At 46.2% G+C, this 20386-nt stretch overlaps 3 protein-coding genes across 12 annotated transcripts in view; 2 read left to right on the top strand and 1 right to left on the bottom strand.

The window, feature by feature from the left end:
- l3mbtl2 (L3MBTL histone methyl-lysine binding protein 2) overlaps positions 1 to 381 on the top strand; it is a 9256-nt gene extending 8875 nt beyond the window's left edge. For all 3 annotated transcript variants that reach the window (XM_028988001.1, XM_028988002.1, XM_028988004.1), the window contains exon 21: positions 115 to 381. In XM_028988001.1, coding sequence (XP_028843834.1) covers positions 115 to 236 — 122 coding nt within the window. In that variant the 3' untranslated portion in view covers positions 237 to 381. The remainder of the gene's footprint in view (positions 1 to 114) is intronic.
- Positions 382 to 10327, bottom strand: chadlb (chondroadherin-like b). 6 transcript variants are annotated; one of them, XM_028988022.1, is made up of 9 exons: positions 7708 to 10327; positions 5825 to 5882; positions 4188 to 5419; positions 3721 to 3915; positions 3219 to 3520; positions 2648 to 3143; positions 1402 to 2082; positions 1066 to 1232; positions 382 to 924 (listed from the first exon to the last, which is right to left on the bottom strand). In XM_028988022.1, the coding sequence occupies exons 3-9, from the start codon at positions 4356 to 4358 to the stop codon at positions 675 to 677; spliced, it is 2262 nt and encodes a 753-aa protein (XP_028843855.1). In that variant the 5' UTR covers positions 4359 to 5419; positions 5825 to 5882; positions 7708 to 10327; the 3' UTR covers positions 382 to 674. The 6 variants fall into 6 exon arrangements, with proteins under 6 accessions (XP_028843855.1, XP_028843856.1, XP_028843857.1 ...); XM_028988023.1 differs by having other exon boundaries at positions 4188 to 4714; XM_028988024.1 differs by having other exon boundaries at positions 4188 to 4387.
- zc3h7bb (zinc finger CCCH-type containing 7Bb) lies at positions 9500 to 20386 on the top strand. 3 transcript variants are annotated; one of them, XM_028988008.1, is made up of 22 exons: positions 9500 to 9781; positions 10301 to 10361; positions 10470 to 10506; positions 10584 to 10781; positions 11593 to 11751; positions 11843 to 11923; positions 12547 to 12606; positions 12695 to 12734; positions 12851 to 13083; positions 13195 to 13486; positions 13680 to 13738; positions 13931 to 14030; positions 14162 to 14323; positions 14595 to 14800; positions 14890 to 14990; positions 15514 to 15695; positions 15953 to 16029; positions 16122 to 16360; positions 16538 to 16643; positions 17061 to 17169; positions 17247 to 17380; positions 18205 to 20386. In XM_028988008.1, the coding sequence occupies exons 2-22, from the start codon at positions 10303 to 10305 to the stop codon at positions 18274 to 18276; spliced, it is 2706 nt and encodes a 901-aa protein (XP_028843841.1). In that variant the 5' UTR covers positions 9500 to 9781; positions 10301 to 10302; the 3' UTR covers positions 18277 to 20386. The 3 variants fall into 3 exon arrangements, with proteins under 3 accessions (XP_028843841.1, XP_028843840.1, XP_028843842.1); XM_028988007.1 differs by having other exon boundaries at positions 9502 to 9781; positions 12851 to 13092; XM_028988009.1 differs by having other exon boundaries at positions 9502 to 9781; positions 12851 to 13092; positions 18201 to 20386.

Genomic DNA, 20386 nt, shown 5'->3' with positions numbered 1-20386 from the left:
ATTCAATTCAAGAACTTGCTCTGCTCATATTGTCCTCTAGTTTGAAGATCACATTATCCAAATCTCTCCAGGATTTGTATTTGTAGTTCATGTGCCTCTGTGTCTCTCCCACAGTCATCGCAGTGAAGGTGAAAGTAGAGGAGGTGGAGTCAGAGACTCCCATAGACTTCAATCCACCCATCAGCGAGACAGACACTCTCACGGTCATCAAACAGGAAGTGGACGCAGAGGACTAGAGAGACGCATGAGCCACAGAGAGACAAAAGTTGGGTCTTTTGCTGGTTTCTAGCCTTTATGACCCATAGTGCTGGTCAAGGACTAAAGCAGAGGTATAAACCTTTTCAGTGTGGCCAACAATAAACACACATTTTTCACACAGTATTAGATGTATATTATATCATTTTTATTGCTGTAGATAGGTTTTGTGGATGCCATTTTGGATCAGATCCTTCAGAATAAACCAGTGGCAGCCCATTTTTATTAACCACTTACCCTGAAGGCATCTTTACAAAGATATATATTTTTTTAAATTCACCAAAATTCAATGGTAAGCATTGAGCATTAAATGATATTCCCGAATCTTAGTCAGCTCTGGATGATGATCTGTGATATGGTTTGTTTTATGCTGTTCTTCACTTTCACTCCACCCCATAGCTCAGGGAAGGTCTGAAGAATCATGCAGACTTTCTCCTGGTTGTGCTTCTCTCTTTTTTTGAGTTTGACAGCTGCCTCTTTTTAGCCTTTGCTGCATGTGGACTTCTTACTTCAACTAATTTTGGGGGTCTGGGGACTCGAAGTCGTGGGGGACCTGGACGTTCTCCCGGGCAACTCTTGAAGACGTGGACATCTTTGACCCTTCGACCCCGTACCTCTGGCGGGTGGCCACAGGTTGCTCTGACCTTAAGGTTCACCTTTTCCACCCACCTGAGAGAGCAGAGAGAGGCCTTCAGAATGAATTCACGTTCAGCTGACTACAGGGTCAACGAGAAATTTCTTTTAAAAATACCCAGACATCTTTCAACCAATCTGAATGCAGACCTGCTTATCTGCAATCAGTTCACTCACTTGCGCAGAGGAAGCAGGGTGCAGTCACACAAAAGCGGGTTATCAGCCAGATTTATGACCTCCAGCCCAGTGAGGGGGTTGAGGTCAGGCACGTCCTCCAGTTGGTTACCTTCTAGGAATAGGCTTCGCAATCCAGAGCCCAGCCCGGCCAACGACCTGCTCGACATCTGCGAGAGACAGAGTGGAGAAACATAATGACTGAAGCATCTAGTGGTCTGTTTTGAAACCCTGGAAGTAAAACTGGAGGTTTCTCGTCGCATGCTTCAGTGAAGTGAGTAATGAAAGCCCTGTGCCATGAAGAATGGACCCGACCATATGTTGAACTACAGTTCCTACCTTTTCTAAGCCCATGTTGTTGAGATACAAATGTTTCAAGGTGGTTGGACGAAACGCCTCGGCTTCCAACCAGCGAATGGAGTTCCCAGAGAGGTGGAGCTCTGATAGACTTTTGGCATTAGACAGGGCTTTACTGGGGATCTCTTTGAGTTTGTTGTCTCCTAAATGGAGAGTTTCAAGATCTGCAGAGGGATCAAAGGCCTGGGGGGAAATGGTATTGATGGCGTTGGAGTTGAGATAAAGCCCTCTCAGCCTCTCTGCTCCTGTGAGTATCCCCGCCTCAAGCTTGCTGATGCCGTTGTTCTCCAGGTGGAGTGCCAGCAGACCAGGCAGGAGCTTGAAGGCCCCTCTAGGGAACTGAGTAAACTGGTTCTTCTCCAGGTGGAGGTACGTGAGCTGAGGCAGGCCCTTGAAGGCCTCAGGACTGAGAGCGGTGAGGCTGTTCTCGGACATGTATAGGTACATGAGGGACTTCATGCCAGCGAAGGCTCCTGCCTCAAGATCATGGATCTTGCAGCGCTGCAGGTGTAGGGAGACGACCTCAGTCATGCCAGGGAAGCTGTTGGTGGGGATGTAGTGAAAGTGGTTGCTGCGTAGGTCCAGGAGATGTGTGTCTGGAGGAAAGCCGCGAGGAACTTTGTTGTGGCCACGGTTTTCACATGTTGAGTGGTTGGTCTCTGCCTGGGAGGAGGATGAAGACCAAAGGTTAGACACCTGTCTAGCAGGTGTTTCACAACTGGAACCAAGATGGACCTAGACCATGGGTCAACAACCTCTAACATTCAAAGAGCCATTTGGACTCGGTTTCCACAAAAGAGAGCACCAGGAGCCGCAAATCCTTTTTGACATGTAAAATGAATTGTATTTTTATATATTTTTTTACTTTTATGTTATGTAAAAAAAAAAAAAAAAAACTAGGCTAGTGTGTTGCTTGTGAGTTTGCGGTTTGGCAGCACATACAAGTACACGCATATATGGGAAGGTGGTTAAAAAGATTTACCACAACATTGTAGTACTTGACATGAAGAGCACGTTGCATTTCAATGTTAAAAGATTATCACAATAATCTTCAAATTAGGTTATTTGAAAAAAATATAAAATGCACTGAATAATAATTTCTTTTCCAAAGCCACAGTGAGCCGCCATGTAAGGGTGAAAGAGCCGTGGGTTGCCTGACCCGGACCAAACTCCTTTCATAGCTGTTGTTTTGAATATGACAATGTTGCTTTTCAACCAGACTACTTACCATACAATCGCAGTTGGCTGGACACTTGACCTTAGGGGGCGGGGTTGTGGGCGGGACGAATCGCCGCAACTCTTCCTGCTCTGCTTTTAGCATGGCCTCCTGGCTCTGACAGCGAAAGTTGACTGGCTGCACCGCCTCCAAGTTTTCCCCAGATAAATGAGCCGGGCCGCCGCAGGTACCGCCGAGATGCACCCGCTCTTGTAGGGCCCATTCCCGCAGAGGGCGCAGGTAGCAGCTACAGTAGATTGGGTTGCCTGCCAAGTTGAGGCGCTTCACCCTGGGCGAACCAGCGGCCAGAGGCTGTAGGACTCGCAGCTGGTTGTAGCTGAGGTCCAGGTGGGTGAGGTGGGGGGAACGGAGCACTGCTGTGTTGGAGATTTCCTGTAGAGACATGTGGTCCAAAGCCAGGTGAGTGAGCTTCCCCATGGACACCACCTCTTCGCCCAGGTAGGTGATAGGGTTGTAGCTGAGATCCAGACGCGTCACCTCTGAAAGTCTAAGAGAAAATCTACATTTACGAATGAAATAACAATTTGGGCAAAATATTCGGGTAATCTGGGTGCTACTTGACCTGCTCATGGACTCCGTGGGGAAGAACTGCAGCTCATTGTGGTCTAGGTTGACGCGAGTCAGGGTGAAGAGTCCGGCAAAGGCCTCCATGTCAAGGTTGTTGAGGGAGTTGTGACTCAGCCGAAGCAACTTGATGTTCTGCAGGCCCTGGAAGACCATGTTGGGCAAGTACACTAGCTGGTTGTGGGTGAGGGACAGCAGGTTGAGGAAGCCCAATTGGGTGAAGGCACCAGGCTGGATCTCCTCCAACCTGTTATGATCCACTAAGAGCTGCTTTAGGGATGAGAGTCCATCAAAGGACTCCTTAAAAAGAAATAAATAATGAGTGGAACTGATCATGGAATTTTTTTTTTTAACATTCTACACGATGCTGAAACTGGTAGACATATTCAAATCAAATGAAAGAAATAGTGATCACAGTGTCACTCATTTAGCCAAAGGTGGGTCAGCGAGGCTCAGATTTGCACACAATTTGCATTCACTAGATGCAAAAAAAACGTCACCTGGTAGATGATCTCGATGTTGTTGTTGGCAAGGTTCAGGAAGACGAGACGCCCAAGTCCACGGAAGGCCCCCTCACGCAACGTACGTATGTTGCAGCGCTGCAGGGACATGTGTGTGAGGTAGGGCATGTGTGAAAATGCACCACGGGGAAGTTCTTGCATGTTATTTCCTCTCAGGTCCACCTTGACTGTGATCTGATGAGAATAGGGTTATAACAAGGTAAAGGAGATGAAGTGATTGGTCATTGTGAAGCACTGCAGCTCAGCACATGGTGACAGAAAGAAATGTGTCCTCTGTATTTAACCATCACCCTTACTGAGCAGTGCTTTGCTCAGTGACACCACTAGGCCACCACTGCCCCTAAAACCACGACAGGCACCGCTGGGATACGAACCCAGATGTGTATACATATACAAAAAGCTTAAATGATTGCTCATGAATTTCATTTCTGAACCTTTATTCATACCTCGTCGATAGTAGGAGGGACCGCTGTCAGATTCTTGCTGATGCAAGCCACTGTGAGCTGGACATTGTCACACACACACATCTTTGGGCATTTGCCCGGCTGTGACCCAGGGACCCACAGCAGTAACAGCACCGCAGCTGACCATAAGGGGGAAAGGGGCTCCATGCACATCTAGAACATCAAGTTCTTTCAGGAAGACACTGTGGATAAAGGACACAGGATCCAACTGAGCTTTATTTGACTAATTATAGGACTGATTCGCTGAAGTCAAGGTTTTTCCAAAAACCTACTATTCATAGGTTAAAACACCAGTTCGGCATGACACACCACATGTACAAAAATGACTCGGCTATACACTGATCAATGACAAATAAATGAATTGATTGTAAATCCATAAGTAAAACCCACCTGGTTTTTATGAAGTCCAAAAAAAAATCCACAAAAATATCCACAAATGGCCTTCGCAACAAGACTAATGTTCAGCTCAGAACCGAAAGGCTCAAATCCACTAGTTAAACAGATGAGGGCTGGAGGAATTTTCAGGGGAAAGCTCTGTGTAAGTGTGTCTGTGTGTGTGTATGTGCGCCGTGCACAAAGGCGCGCTGTGTTTCACGTTGGCCACCGGAAACCAAAAATAAATAAAGCCTCACCGTGAAATTCTCGCAGCAGATAGAATAGCAACTATTTCCTTGTTTGTGTAAAATTCATTAACTTTGTAATTACGTTCCATTTCAACTTTTCTCTGACGTTTTCTCAGATTTACAATCCAAGGTTGCTTAAAGTATAATGAAAAATTGAATAAGATAATAAACAACTTGACCTGCATTCTTTTTTTTAAGTGAAAGTTGTTTCCCACAAACACGCAGGAGTCACATTTCTGGAAATTTGAGTTTAATTCTCTATAAAAATGAATGGAGAATGAATTTCTTTTTTCTATTTTGGCAGCAGTTGTTACTTGAGTCTCCATTTCTTCCTTAGTTCATTTAATAGGCTACAGAAATTCTCAACATGTTCGTCTCTAGCAGAATGCAGTAGTCACTTCAATATTATTTGCGCAATCATCTATTTACCTGTTTATCCTGTAAATTGCCCCTTAATTTGTTAATGTGTTCCTTTTTCTAATAACCTGAGTTAAACAAATACGAAAGGCCTGTCCTGCTATCACATCAGAGTCCAGTTGTTCAGAAGGTAATCCAATGGGATTTCGGCCAACGGACTGAATCTTGAAAAATCTGTTGTTTAAAGGGAAAAGAGGGATTCTAAAACCGGATCAGATCACCTAATCCAATCTCACTTTTAATCTGCATCAAACATTCACTTTGTGTCGTTCAAAATTTGGAATTTGGATGCATTTGCAACAAAAAATCTGGATAAAGCTGATCCCAACTCAAGGGGGAATTCGGTGTGAATTTCATGCACAAAATTAATAAATTAACAAGAGCCAGGTGAATTTATCTACGTTCAAATCTAAATTACAAAGTTCTACACAAAAAGATCTACTGTCTATTGTATTTGAATGAAAATGTATTTTATATTCTGATAATCTGTCTTTTTGTGTTTTTGTTCTGATCTAGTGTTCATACTCATCCCCTGTCTTTAGACATTATAGTGTTTCCATCCCCAGCAAGGTAATTAACCTCTTTTACTCCATCCTCCTCTTCCTCGTCATCTTCATCTGGCTCTCCCTCATCATCACTGTGGGAAGAATAAATTCAAATTTCTTCCATGATTTAGACACTATTGTCGACCAAAACGCTGGTCTATACCGCAGTGAACCCAAAATGTCCACCATGTTCATTTGCTCCATTGCATTTCGGATAGATTCACAGAACTGCTCACCAAAGTCGTTACCTAAACACACACACACACACACACACAGGAATTTACTAACACATAAATTAAAAGTCATGAAAATTTCACTTTGTGTGATGATTTAACATTAATACCAGTGACGGGTGGTAGTAGCCTAGTGGGTAATAGACTCACCTATGAACCAGAAGACCCAGGTTCAAATCCCTTACTACCATTGTGTCCCTGAGCAAGACACTTAACCCTAAGTTGCGTCATGGGGGACTGTCCCTGTAACTACTGATTGTAAGTCGCTCTGGATAAGGGCGTCTGGTAAATGTAAATGTAAGTTCCTCTAGCCCGTCTGTGGTCCTGCAGTGGCTAGAAATTTTTTAAAGAGTGTTTTGGTCATTCTGCTTCACTGTTCAGAGAGCGGTAGCTCTCTGGAATTTGGAATTTGTTACCTTATGTCCTCATAATGTGAAAAGTTACTCGATTTCCTGTCTGTGCCAAACAGTCTGGTTGGTGAATGGTGTTGACGGCATTACAACTTCTATTGCCCGCTCTCTTCCTCGTCCCGCCTCTCTCCTCCTCATTAACATTTAAAGCTACAGACACCGAAACGGCGCGTCCTGGGAAATCTCATTGTGGGACTGGATCAAAGTGACTGTAATTCTGCACCAAGAGGCTTCAGATAAAGTATTAAGGGACCAACAAGTCTGAAATAAAAGCAAATAAAATGTTCATGTCAGGGGAGCTGTAATGAGAAAGACCGCTCTGTCTTGGCTGTATTTTTGTTTCAATTTAAGGTCACGTCTGAACCATGTGCAGGGCCAGCACATGACATTATTAGCAATAGAACAATAATCATAAGAGGTGTCAGTCAGTGTCTCTACCATTGAAATGAAGTCTCTCCTGGTGAACTTTGTCTCTCACTGCCGGTGCCACCACCGGAGCTGCTTCCTCAGAGATCTTGCTGAAGGACAAGCAGCGCTCCTGAATGCAAGACGCATTAAACTGAACTGAGATTTAATGCACTTTCCTTTGGACTGAATCAGTTGTTGAGTTTGTAACATTTTCCTCTTAAAGGAATAATCCAAGAGAAAGTCCCTTCGAGTCACACGAGAACATCTGCTCACTGGTCAGATGTGTCACAGAGGGAACGACAAAAGTAAATACTACATGTCTGTGTGAAATTGTGCCTATGTGGTCATCAGACCAAATATCTACAGGGTACTGTACCGCCTCACGACTTACAAGTCATTCTCTGTACAGTCGACATGGAAATTTACCATTTACCAAATTTACCACTCTTCTCAAAACTAAAGCCTGTTGGTGCGAAAGTGTCCAAATAAATGATGGATCTGTCTTTTTTTCTCGACTGAGATCAAGGTAACATGGACAGCACTGACCTGATGAATAGGCAGACCTTCTCTCAGTGCGGTGGTGCCATCGGAAGGCACCAAGCTGTCACCAAAATGTATGATCTGGACACTGCTGAGGTGTACGAGTGTCTGAGAGGACAAAACATTTAACACACGGCACAGCAGCAGCAGGACAGACGAGTCCACTTTCAATGAGCCAAACAGGCCGATTTCACATGTAACCTCGATCGATTTAAAAAATGTATATGGACCTCCTCCAGACTTCCAATAAGATAAAACAGCACAGAAAGAATCAGGTCTAGAGACAGCAATCCGGTGAGGTGACTTTGTTGGGACGCTGTGCATACCTGGAATGCTCCGGACTGCGCTGCGGCGCCATCGTTCTCCGAATGGTTCCGGCCCAACTAGTCATGTTGGACACGCTCACCCGAAGATCCACCTCTCCCCCTCCAACGCCCATGCCACAGCTGTTGAGCCTGAGTTCGCGCAGGGTGCAGCAGGAAGGACTCTTCAGCAAAGCTTCACCCCGTCTGGACCAAAAGCATTGTCACTGAGGTCCAGCTCTGTTAGTCTGGCCCCTGATGTCATCAAGGCAGTACCTAAAGAGTTGTGGAGAAGATGGAACTAATGTGGATGGTAAAGAATAACACAATGTATGTGGCAATGTAACCAAATTTCAATTATTACCAATACAATTGTTTCTTGAAAAAAGATCTTAATAAAAACAGCACCCCCCAGAGCTGTACTGCTGTAGTGATTTGTGAACATGACACCAGGAAGATCAAAACAAGGGCAGGAGGAATCTCGACACGAAGAAGTCCTGTGAACATATCGCGCCAATGACATCTCTTTAAGGCAAGAAATGTGGAGACACATGAACCTTGTTTTCAAGGGGAATCGGTAGGTTCGAGTCTTTTTGCAGAACCTGCATCTCGCTCTTGCTCTCCAGAGCCCCGGCGATGGCTTCAGCTGCCTCCACCCCAAGTGTGCTTCCCTCCAGCCGAAGTGCCCTCAGGTCGGGAAAGTCCTGAATGGCTCGGACGATTCCTGCAGCTGTCCAGACACGGAGTTATGATCCCACCTCAGAGACAAGCTGTGTCCTTTAAACTTTATTCTCCTCCTCAGAATAATCTGAGGGCCTTGAAGCTCAGCTCGCCTTTGTCTACACGGGACCAGGCAAAAGCCTAAGTGAGCTGAGACAAGCTGGGGACCTGCAGGTGGTAGACAGAGCCGTGGACAGGGTTTTAACTTGTGCTGGCCTGGCGATAAGGAAGTGGACCCGTAGTCGGAAGGTTGCCGGTTCGAATCCCAAGCTGCCAAGGTGCCACCGTGGAAAGTTCCGTCCCCGGGTGCCTGTCATGACAATCTTCACAATGACAATAACATCACTTTAATTTGTAAACTATCTGGACGTCATGTCTGTTACGACTGGTCAGTGTCTTCTAATCCATGAACATTACAGCTATAGCTATACTCAGCCAAGCAGAGTAGTTTATAAAACCTGGTGTTGCTCTGAACTGACAATCTGGTGGATAACAGATAAATAAGTAAACAGTAAAACTGCAAGCGCAAGCTGGCATCATAATGAGGGGGGAAATGCCTCGGCTACGCGTCTCATACATTATCATCATTCTTCCCTGCGTGTTTTCAAACCACTAAAGAATTGGACAGAACAGACGACGATAACTGGGCACGATCAGACCTCTGATTTTAACTTACTTGATCAGTGCTGTATAGTATTACTATTTCTTTGTACTGTTGCTGTTTATAGCATTACAAATATGAATGTATGTAACACCGTCAATCTTTATGTTACTTTTATCCAAAGCGACTTACAAGAGGAAGACACCAGCAATTCTCTTTCGGCTTCTATAGATTTTGAGTTACAAAACTAAGAGCCCTGATAAGTATCTAATGCTTAATTTTATCCACAGTCCCATGAATAACCTTAAATCGTAATTGCTCTCGTGTTTTTATGTCACTACAGTGCGTAATAAAATGTATAAAGTATTGAGGGGTTCCGCCAGAAACGGGAGAAGAATGGAGGGCCGAGGGAGTGAAAAAGATCGGTTGTACGCGAGGATTTTCGGGCGCGTCTGACCCCCAGTGGCCGGCGGCGGAAATGCGTCCGCATTCCCCAACCCTCCTCCCTTTAGGACCCGTCGGCGGCCGCCTGCTGGATCGTAAACTTAAGCGCAACTCCAGAGAAAACGAGGTGCAGAAAGAAGCCCCGCATGTTCTGTCCCGGTTCGGGAGTTCGCGTGTTCGGATCCAGGGGCTCCGCTGGCACGATGCCTCTGGAGGGATAGGGGCAGCCGAGAACACTCCCACCTCAAGGCGGAACACGCACGCCCCGCTGTGGCGCTCGTTTTGGACCGTGAGCCCGTTGGTCCGAGTCGGCGTGTCCGTGTAAAAAAACAGGTCAGTGGACGGGACCGGCCGGCGGCTGAGCTCCGTCGCCGTTCCGATGAATTCCCGGCGTCTTGGGGCGGACTTGTTGGACGCGGAGTTAGCCGACTTAGCCTGTTGGCTAGCTGAGCGCTAGCGCAGCCGTGCTAACGATGTGGACGGGCGAGGAAAATAACTTAATAAAAATGACGCCGTGCTAACAGCGCGGCTTCCACCGCGCAGGTGGCGCTAGCGCTAGCCGAACTTGCTCGGAGTTGACAGCGGCGCTCGGGGGGGTCGATCGGTGTCGGGCGGCAAGGCGAGCCGAGTCCCGGCGTTAGCGGCTAGCGGCTAAGGGTGCCCGACCGCGGCGAGTTCGGCTCCGTGGCCTGCATCTGGCACGTCGTCCGCGACTCGCCGAGCTCGGAAGGCGGCTCCCGTCGCCCGTCCGGCGGGGTCCGGGGGCCGCGAAGATGACGGAAGTTGGGGAGGGCGCCGCGTGTTTTTCTCCCCTCGGTTCAGACGTCAACCGGACTGTCTTGTGTTTTGCAGAAATGGACCCTGAGCGGCAGAAGCGCAGAGAGGAGATCGACAAAGCCCTGAGCTTCATTCAGTACGTCTGGAATTTGGTCTGTAAAGTGCAACGTTGCGTTTGGTTCGCTCGTTTTGTGACTCTTGGTTGTGTGTGTGGTTTTTTTTTTTTTTTTTTTGCTTGCTTCAGGTCATCGCTGCCGTTCCCTGAGCCGGAGGGTTATGAGGTTGGTGGACGAAGGCAACATGAACTCCTGCCGGTGGGATTCAGGCCGGTCACATCACTGCCCTGCTTTTCTTTCAGGTCTTCCTCACCCAGCTGGTTTGCAATTTGCTGGACGAGGGGAACGCCGTCTTCAGGGACGGGGAATGGAGGCAAGCGGCGATGAACTACACGGAGGGGGTGAACGTGGCGCGCTACGCCCAGTCGGAAGCGCTGGTCATCCCTTCAGAACTGCTGGAGAGCCTTTACGTGAACAGGGCTGCTGCGTACTACCACCTTGTGAGTAGCCTGACGGCAGTGATCCGAAATGCATGGAATTTCCTGGATGGTGTGTCTTGAAAGGTTTGCTTGATTTATTGGTCTTATTGGTCCCCTAATTCTGTATCCAAAGCCTCTTTTCAAAATTCAGCCGTGGTGCAGAATTACGGCCACTCTGATACAGTCCCACAAGGAGATTTCCCAGGACGCACCGTTTCAATGACTGTAGCTTTAAATGCTAATGAGGAGAAGAGAGGCCAATAGAAGTTGAAATTACGTCATCAACACAAGCCACCAACCACAATGTTTGGCACAGACAGGAAGTCCTACATTTTTCCAGAAGAAATAAAATTGAACCTGCTGGTTCTTCAGAGTCTCGCCTGAAGGAACTTAAAAAAAAAAAAAAAAAAGTGCTCATTTTTACCTCCAATCACCGATCAACTTCAATGCTTCACACGACGTGTCGGTGGAGATCATGTTTTAGGGGAGGGAAATTCTCTGGGCGGAAAAAGCATGAGAAACGGGAGGTATCCTTTCCCCTTATGCCATCAAAAGGGGACAAATTCCAGATCCGACCATCTGAGCTGCCGTTCTCTGAACGTTGAAGCAGAACGACCAAACACTTTACACCTATCGCCGTTTCTAGCCACTGCAGGACCATAGACAGGCTTAATGTTAAATCATTTTCATAATAGGGGACGTTTTAATACCACTATCTGAACAGGCTGGCCATAAAGGCAGTGCAGTTCTCAGCTCTGCTGGAAACTCTGAATTCTGGTTGTTTGCAACGATAATGAGATGGTGATGATGATGTCTTTCCTGTAATTCCTAGGGGGACTATGAGCGGGGTGTGCAGGACTGTGACAGCGCCCTGTGTGTGTCGGAGGGTAGTCGCCGAGCGCTTTACCGGAAGGCTCTGTCCCTGCGGGAGCTGGGTCATTTCCGAGAAGCCTATGAGTGCGGTACAGGCTGCCTGCTTTCTGCCCCACATGTAAGCAGTGCTCCTGTCTGACCTGGATTTGAGTTTTTGCTTCCAGCTTGCTGGTAAACCTTCCTCCAAATCTCCTCTACCTTTTTAATAGGACCGGCAGGTGAGCGAGCTCGCCCAGGACTTGGCCAATAAACTGGGCCTGAAAATTCGGAAGGCCTACATCAGTCCCCAGGTGGGCACACACTCTTTAATGTTGTGCCTCTTTTAATTTTATGTTTGTGACTCCCCGGGTCTTTCACCAACACGTGTTCAGCACTGGGTTATAATGACCGCCAATGGTTTTATTTTCTTCTTCTTTGTAAAGCACATTTTGACTTTCACTGTGTGTAATCTATCAGGGTTCTTACGGTGATTTAAAAACCTGAGAAAAAAAAGTCATGGATTTTGAAAAGAGTTTTTTCCAGGTCTTGAAAAGTTACGATATAAACATATCATTACTGGCAGTGGTGGCCAAGCGGGTAAGGAAGCGGAGCCGGGATTGGAAGGCTGCCTGAAAAGTAGCACAGGTCTATTGTATCTTTGCCGGCTTTAACCAACGTGAACCGTGTCCAGAAGTTTCTGAGCCACACGTCTCCTTTTATAAGTCAATTACAGCCGATCAACCTGATGGCACCATCTTACTCGCCAACTTATACGAAGAAAGTTAAACGTTAGGCTTTCCAGGCTCGTCAAAAAAAATTACTTTAACAATATTTGGTTATACTAGTGTTTTGTATGGAAGGTTCAGAGAACATATGGTCTTGGAGTAATTCAAATGTCGTGGAAATTCCTCAGAGTGGTCACCCTCTTTTTCAGGTGGAGTCCAATTCTTCTGGGTCTGAGAGTAATGGAGAAAATGCCCCTCCCACTGGAGAGGTGTGTTGAACGACCAGAGTCGTCCCAAAATCCTAATGTGCCGATTTTGTAATTGTATTTCTCTCTTCTCTCCATCTCCATCTTCTAGACTCTAAATGGTATAGAGTCTTTAAATGACCTTGGGCCAGGTAGTACGTTATTTATTTATTTTTTTTAATTATTATTATCAGAGCCAAGTTCTTGTAGTTTAACAAAATTCTCTGCTGGTGTAAATTAAAGAAGTTTTCCCTGTGCATCGTCATAGACATGTCTAATGCTCAGTGCATCCCTGCACCGTTGGCCACGCCCATCCCTGTGAGCGACGACGTGGCTCCGCCCAGCCTCTCGCCTGTGGTGGGCCCGGAGACACCAGAGAGCCCTGGGCAGGGCCTTCCTAGTCAGGTGCAGTACTCCGTGCCTGTGTCGGAGCACATGGACGAGTGTATTAGCGAGGAACTGGACAACCTGCTGGACTGCATCCCCAAAGGAGCATCAAAGGTCAGCGTGGTGAGTCTTTATCTTTACCGTTCAGCGGCTCATGTTCTAACCTTTCTTATTAAGGTCCGGATTTGCTGGCCGTCTGCTAATTTTCATCTGTATGTCCTGCAGAGCCCAGTCCAGGGTGCCATCCCCACCAACCTGCCCAACACTGCTGTAGGCCTTCGAGCTTCGTACGCCTCCGGCCTGCCTCCTCCCTCGCCGCAGCTCAGCCCAGCCTACTTCGGCTCGGCAGTCAGCCCTTTGCCCAGCCTGGAGCCCTTCCCGCTGCTGGGACAGAGCGAGGGCTTGCCCCAGTCCCTCGACTCTCTTGGCCCGTTTGTCCAAGGTGCCGGAGCCCCTGACACTGCAGGCTCGTCCTGCTCTGGGGGCTTGGATTCACTGTCGGAGTACACCCTGCCGGGTAAGGGGGCTAAGGGGCTAAGCTCTGTCTTTTGATTCCTTCAAAGAGTGGTGGTGATTTATACTTTTATTTGTAGCTGTTGGAAGTGTAAAAACTAGACTTTTTGGACATGGACTTGCACATGTCTTCTTACAAAACCGAATTAATTTGGCTCAAAATAAGGTTCTTGAGATGCATCATGTGTCTTTTTCAGGGGGAAGAATTTCTCACAGTTTCATTGCTGGACTACGGAACCATGGTGCTGGTCAAGCGGTAAGCTTCTTCATGGTATTAAAAATGGTTGTAATGACTAATTTAATATGCAGCCACAAAATTAGACTTTTAAGTGTAAAGAACGTGGAACTTGAGTCACACAAGTCTCAAAACTCTTAACTTTTGATTTTATTTTGATATTTTTAGGCTTGAAAATATGTATTAAATGTATGTATTTCCCCCTTTTGCTAGAATGGTCCTATGGGCACCAACCTCTCCCTTCTGTCACGAAATCCATTGGCTGCGACACATGAGTTTCGGCAGGCCTGCCACGCATGCTACAGCCGCATAGGTGAGCAATCCCGTAACCATGTGGTTTGATTTTATGGTCTACTGTGGTATTGACTGTAACATACGGTCGTATATTATTAATGCGCTGGTGTCCAGTTTCAATATAGCTGAATGTTGTGTGTCTCGGTTCAGGTCCCAGGGTGATGGATTATAAGTACCAGCCTGATGCGGCCCACCGCTGCAAGAGAGATGTACTGCTCTGCCGCAGCAAAGCTTCCGAGGACCAAACCTGGAAGAGGGTGCGGCCTCGGCCTGCCCGCAACAACTTCCTGGGGGCATTTGTTCTCTGCAAAGGTGCGTGGGCTAGTCTTAGCATTTTTAGAACCGTCTGGTTAAGGAAGGTGAAGGTCTCTGTTCGAATCCACCTACTGTCAAGGTGCCACTGAGGTCCCCAGTCACTGCTCCCCAGGGCACCATTAATAGGTGCCCACTGCTCACTATGGGTGATGGGTTAAAATGCAGAGGACCCGTTTTGTTTAGTCATGGTGTGCTGTGCTGCAGTGTTTTACCATGACCATCGCTTCACTTTCATGAAGGATGTAAAGATGTTCCCTCACTTCCACAGAGGTGCAGGAGAGGCAGGAGTGTCAGTACGGGGAGAACTGCACCTTCGCGTACTGTCAGGAGGAGATTGACGTGTGGACCCAGGAGCGGAAGGGGGCGCTGAGCCGGGAGCTCCTGTTTGACCCGCTGGGTACCAATGAGAGGCGGGCGCTCAGCGTGACGCGTCTCCTTCAACTCCACATGGGCATGTTCATGTTCCTCTGTGAGGTATGGCATTAATTGGAGTGCAATTTGTCACAATTTGGGGTTTTAAACGTGTGCGGCTGTAATGTGGCACCGCTCTGCTTCTGTCTCAGGAGTGTTTCGACAGTAAACCTCGCATAATCAGCAAACGCAGCAAAGAGAATCTGGCCGTATGCTCCAATCTCACTGCGCGCCATCCGTTCGACGATAACAAGTAAGTCCTTCCAGCCCCGCCTCAATTTCTGCCCTCTCCCCCACACTTTTACCGCAAACTACATGGATTGAAGTTCTGTTGTGCACGGAGTGCTGCGAAGTCTTTCACCAAGTCCATCGCGCCGTTGCCCTCTGAATCCCATCGTTTCTGTGAGGTGCGCGTCTGAAGAGTGTCTGGCGAGTGGTGCTCCGCGAGTCGACTGCTGTTGAACTTTGACCTCTACCATTTGTTAGTGCATTATCGTGCAACCAGTAGAAACGACGCATTGAAGCCCGTTAACCACGCCTACTACGGATCCCGTAATGCACTGCACACTTTATGACTGAGTTCGTTTGGCGCTTCAGAATAAAGAATTTCAAGCTGCTTTACAATCCATTTGCTAAAGATCTCGTCTTATTACGTGTTATTAGCGTGACATATCTAGATCTAAATAAAGTGATCTGGTGGGATGTTCTGTTCCCCCTGGTCTACCTATTTATCGGTAACGTAACTGCTTCGTTTAACTGCCATGGACCTTCCTCAGGTGCCTGGTACACGTGGTCCGCTCCGCCAATGTGCGCTACAGTAAGGTACGGCCGCTGCACCCGCTGTGCCAGTTTGACGTGTGTCGGCATGAGGTGCGCTATGGCTGCCAGCGAGAGGACAGCTGCTCTTTTGCCCACTCTGTCATCGAGCTGAAGTGCTGGGTGCTGCAACAGGACACTGGTACGGACCGCTTCATTAACGTGCGAAATATTAACCTGAATACGTCCATTGTCTGGTGATGGGGGGAGAGAGAAAAAAAAAAAATAAAAATAATATATATATATATATATATATATATATATATATATATATATATATATATATATATATATATATATATATATATATATATATATATATATATATATATATATATATATATATATATATATATATATATATAAATAAAAATAAAAACAAACGCTTTGTGTCTCCAGGCATCACCCATGAGGAAATTGTCCAAGAATCTAAGCGCCACTGGCACCGGCTGGAACAGAACGCTCAAAGACAGAAGGTGTGAGCAATAACTGACAATCCCTCTGTTGTGCATTTTATTTAAATTTAAAAAATTTTTTTTAATATAAACATTTCTCACTCCTCTTCCAGCCGCTACCCTTACCTCACCAGCCCAGCAGCAGCAGTTTGGGTGGCGGGTCAGGCGGTGTGCACGTTGGAGGCGGAGAGAGTCTGGTGGTGGGTGGGAGTAACACCGGCGGTGGGAGCTGTGGGCGGAGCCGAGGCTTGAACCTGAAGATGAAGTTCGTTTGTGGGCAATGCTGGAGGGAGGGCCAGGTGAACGAGCCAGACAAGCAGCTGAAATACTGCACAGCCAAGGCCAAGCACAGGTGACTTCTCCGGTCTTGATTCTTTCACGGCACAACATGACTCAGTCATTATTGTCAGAATATTGACAATAATGACTATGTTGACTGACCAACGAATATCAAAGCTAGTAATGTCTTTTGTTAGCTAATGTTTGTTTTAATGACTTTCTCTCCCTCTACTTATTATCTCTGCCTCAGCTGGACGAAGGAACGCCGGGTGCTGTTGGTGAAATCGTTTGAGAAGAAAAAGTGGGTGGTAGTTCGCCCACTCCCCTTCTCACGCACCTACCCCCAGCAGTATGATGTGAGTGATGTAACTGGGTTCTGTCCCCATCAAGTCTTGATGGAAGTCTGTTTGGAGTTAAAGATGGAAAAGGCTTAGTTATTCTGTCCTAGTTACAACTATATGCGTAATATCGCTGATAAAAATTTTCACTTTGGACCCAACAAAGTTGCAATAACATTAACAAAGACATTTTTGCAAAGGTAGGTCAGAATTTTACAACAAGGTTGTGTGTTATGTATTTTTATTATTATTATTTTTTTAATCAAAATTCAGGGAAACCCCCCCCCACACACACACTCGTACATACATATTTTTACGTGTGTGTGTGTGTGTGTGTGAATTCATGTGTATGTGTGGGTTTTGGCACACAATGCCTGATGCGATAATCTATAAATTTGCCCGCTCACTGTTCCTTTTCATTTGGTCTCACCTCAGATGTGTGTCCATGTAATGAAACAGAAGAAGTGCCACTACATTGGGAACTGCTCGTTTGCCCACAGTCCGGAGGAAAGAGATGTGTGGACGTACATGAAGAACAATAGCTGTGAGCTCGGGTTCCATCTCCTCGCTTTTCTAATTGTGTCGCAGCAAACAGGTCAACCCTCCTATCTCCACCCACAGTGAGGGACATGCAGCAGATGTATGACATGTGGCTGTCGCTGACCAATCAGAATCGCCGATCAGATGGAACACTCATGACCCCACCTCCTGAGGAGAAACCAATTGCCATGTCAACAGACTATGCAGAGTCAGTGGTGAGTCCTTTTTTTCGGAATGAAAGGGCCCCTCTTCTATTCTTCTGCACCAGTTTAAATCCTAATCAGCCTAGAGCTATACCATCTAGAGGTGAACCTTCACTGGTCTCACGATTCGATTACAATCTTCAATGCCTTGTTTATCGATGCATTGCAATGCATGCTGTAAAGTTTCTACGTCATACAAAATTTACGGTCTCTTTTTCTACAATGAGCAGAAAAACTGTTAGTGTTCATTCTGCTCTCAACTGACTCCACAAACGGCAGGAAAACGCCGGCAAAATGCGTGGCATTCAACGGCGTGGCAGTCAACGTGCTGGTTTCTAAATCTCTCGATAAGATGTGTAGTAGATCTTTGGACAATCAGAGACGGATAAGTTCAGCCTCTCCTCTGTTCCCGCTTTGTGTGTGAATGCATTGTGGCGCGCAGTGGTAAAAGAGCCCAGTGCGCACAGGGCTGGCAAGTAGAAACTCCTGCCCGGAGTGGCGCTGTACTCAGATCAGGCAGCCACAATCGGCACTACTTTTATACCACCGCCAGAAAAATCACACAGGAGCAACGTCATTATGATTTGATTTACTTTTATGTTCTGCGCTGCATCAATTATAAGATTTAATAAATCCGTCCCTATGCGTACCCAAGCCTACAGGCAGCTTAAAGGCTGACCCTGTATAATAGCAGGCAGGTGGATTTAATCCGGTCCATGATATAGTGCCACATGGCATCTTGGTGCTTTAGATTTAAGACATTTGTGTCCAGAAACAGGGAGAAACTCAATGTTTTGTGTTTTTTTTTTTTTTTTTTTCCTGTGTGTGACAGACAGGCCGGAGCTTGTCGGGTGGAGGTGACCTGTGACCCATGTCACAGCGTGGAGGAGCTGGCCTACGGGAAGTGAGAGCCGAGACTACCTGTGTGAACACCAGCCCGGAACCCCCCTCAGCATAGCGTCCAAAACACCCCCGACACACAACCAAACCAGCAGAGTCTGACACACGAGCTTAGACACCCCGACACATAAACGTCAAGAAAAGAAGTAGACGTGCAACGCCCCCAGTGCCGCTTGTGTGTGATATTCAGCTCTGTCCCAACAGTACTGTAGTTGAATACCCGACCAGCAGCACAGCGGGTTGCTCCTCAAGGAGGCCAAAACTAAACTGGTTTCTGCCGAAGCCTCGGGCCAATTTGATGCTTATTTTTTACAAATCGGCTGCCATATTGGCAGTGGTGTATGAATGTATTATCCAGTCATGCCGCAGCTCCAGAAGCGCACGTACACGTTTAATGAGGTGGAATGTAGTTTTCAGCAAGGTGATCTTGTGTAACCTCTGGAACCTGAAACTGGCGGAAGCCCCACCCCTTTTATACACGCAGTGTTTTGCTGAGCTTCGTCCCAGTGGCCACCAGCTTTGTGGATGCTACACGAGTGGTACCACAAGTCACATGTATGGAAGTATGGCTCTCATGCATGAGTGTAGGAGGGATGTGATTATATATATATATTTTTCCCCCCTTCTGGCTTGGTTTGAATTTATTTGAAATGGTTTGGTTTAAGCACTTCTCTTCATCCTCAGGTCAGGTGTGGTGAGGTAAAGATGCTGATCCTTTGTTCTGCCCCCGAGGCCTGATAGCTGCGCCATGCTCAGCCAGATGAAAGAAATTCCCTGTTGCCCTCCCGTCAGCATGTCACACAGGGAAACGTGCATGCTGGGATATTGGCCGAAAGTGGAAAAAAAAAAACGAAGCACCGTCTGATGTGCCTGATCTATAGTTATATCCAGTTCCACTACAAATACATAGTAGGGCGTGCCTTGCTCATACCTGTGTTTTGGGCATGCGGAGTTATTTCTGTATTCATACACAACATACACATATATACATAACTACAAGTATTGGTATACTAATAATGATTATGGATAATGTAGCAGTTAAGCTTAATTAAATATAAACTGACCTTGTATTGATTACATAGAAACTTTGTTATTGAGCTGCGCTAAATGGGCTGTATTGCTGGTTAGATGACTAGTGTAAAAAAAAAAAATAATAATAATTTTTTTTTTTTTTTTTTTTTTTGCTCCTGTGAGGGTCATTCCAAAAGGCAGGAAATGCATTAAAGCTTCCTGGCAAGAATCAGATGGAGGTTTGGCTGTGCTTAGCATTGCTGATGTCGGAGCATATCAGCTGCAGTCTGAAGCATAAAATTGGGGTATTCAGAGCGATGATTGCGGATTGTTAGGCTGCTTCTGGAATGGCCCTGGTGTTTGCTTCTCTGAAGGGTTTTAGTACTATTGCTATTATTATAATAATGGCTATTATGATATTCATCGCTATTATGACTATTTCTATCCCCATATACGTATATGTTAATTGCTATATATAAATATGTATCCATGTATGAAATATAATTAACAGTAACAAATGTCTGTGTATGCTATGTGGACTGTCTAGTGAAATGAGAGCAGTGAATTGGATTAGAGGCTGGTCTGCACATGGATATACAGACCCCGAGTTCTGTTTTATGTGTAATCCATTGACAGAACACAGAAGCATACATAGATATTTATGTTTGTCTGCATAGCGCCTTATACTATATATATACAACTATAAAATACCCTTAACGTATATATATATACACAATCTACTCTTTCTATATATGTTATTGATATCTATATATACGCACAGACACAAACACATAGATATTTGTATTAAGAACATAGAAATCAGATTATGGTTGTGCTGTTCTCTGGTAGTTTGAGAGGTTGCCCTCTTATTGTCTCCATGCCCTTAAACGTTCCTGTTGGAGGTGACCCCACACTTCAGTGGAGCTGTCTGGGTGGGTGGTTCCCAGTGTTCTGGTCAGATGCTAGTTTGGAGCGAGCAACTGGACCGGGTCCCCTGCTGCTGGGGTTTAATAAGTGAGGGGGTATTGGGGGGTCAATGAACTGTGTGGAAATGGTGGTTTAAAAAAAAAAAAAAAAACTGTGCCTACTTATTTTCCACACTACAAA

The sequence above is a fragment of the Denticeps clupeoides genome, chromosome 8 (assembly GCF_900700375.1).
Source record: "Denticeps clupeoides chromosome 8, fDenClu1.1, whole genome shotgun sequence".
Classification (NCBI taxonomy): Eukaryota; Metazoa; Chordata; class Actinopteri; order Clupeiformes; family Denticipitidae; genus Denticeps; species Denticeps clupeoides.
Note: the sequence above shows the minus strand (reverse complement) of the source record. Positions and strands in the feature narration are given on the sequence as shown.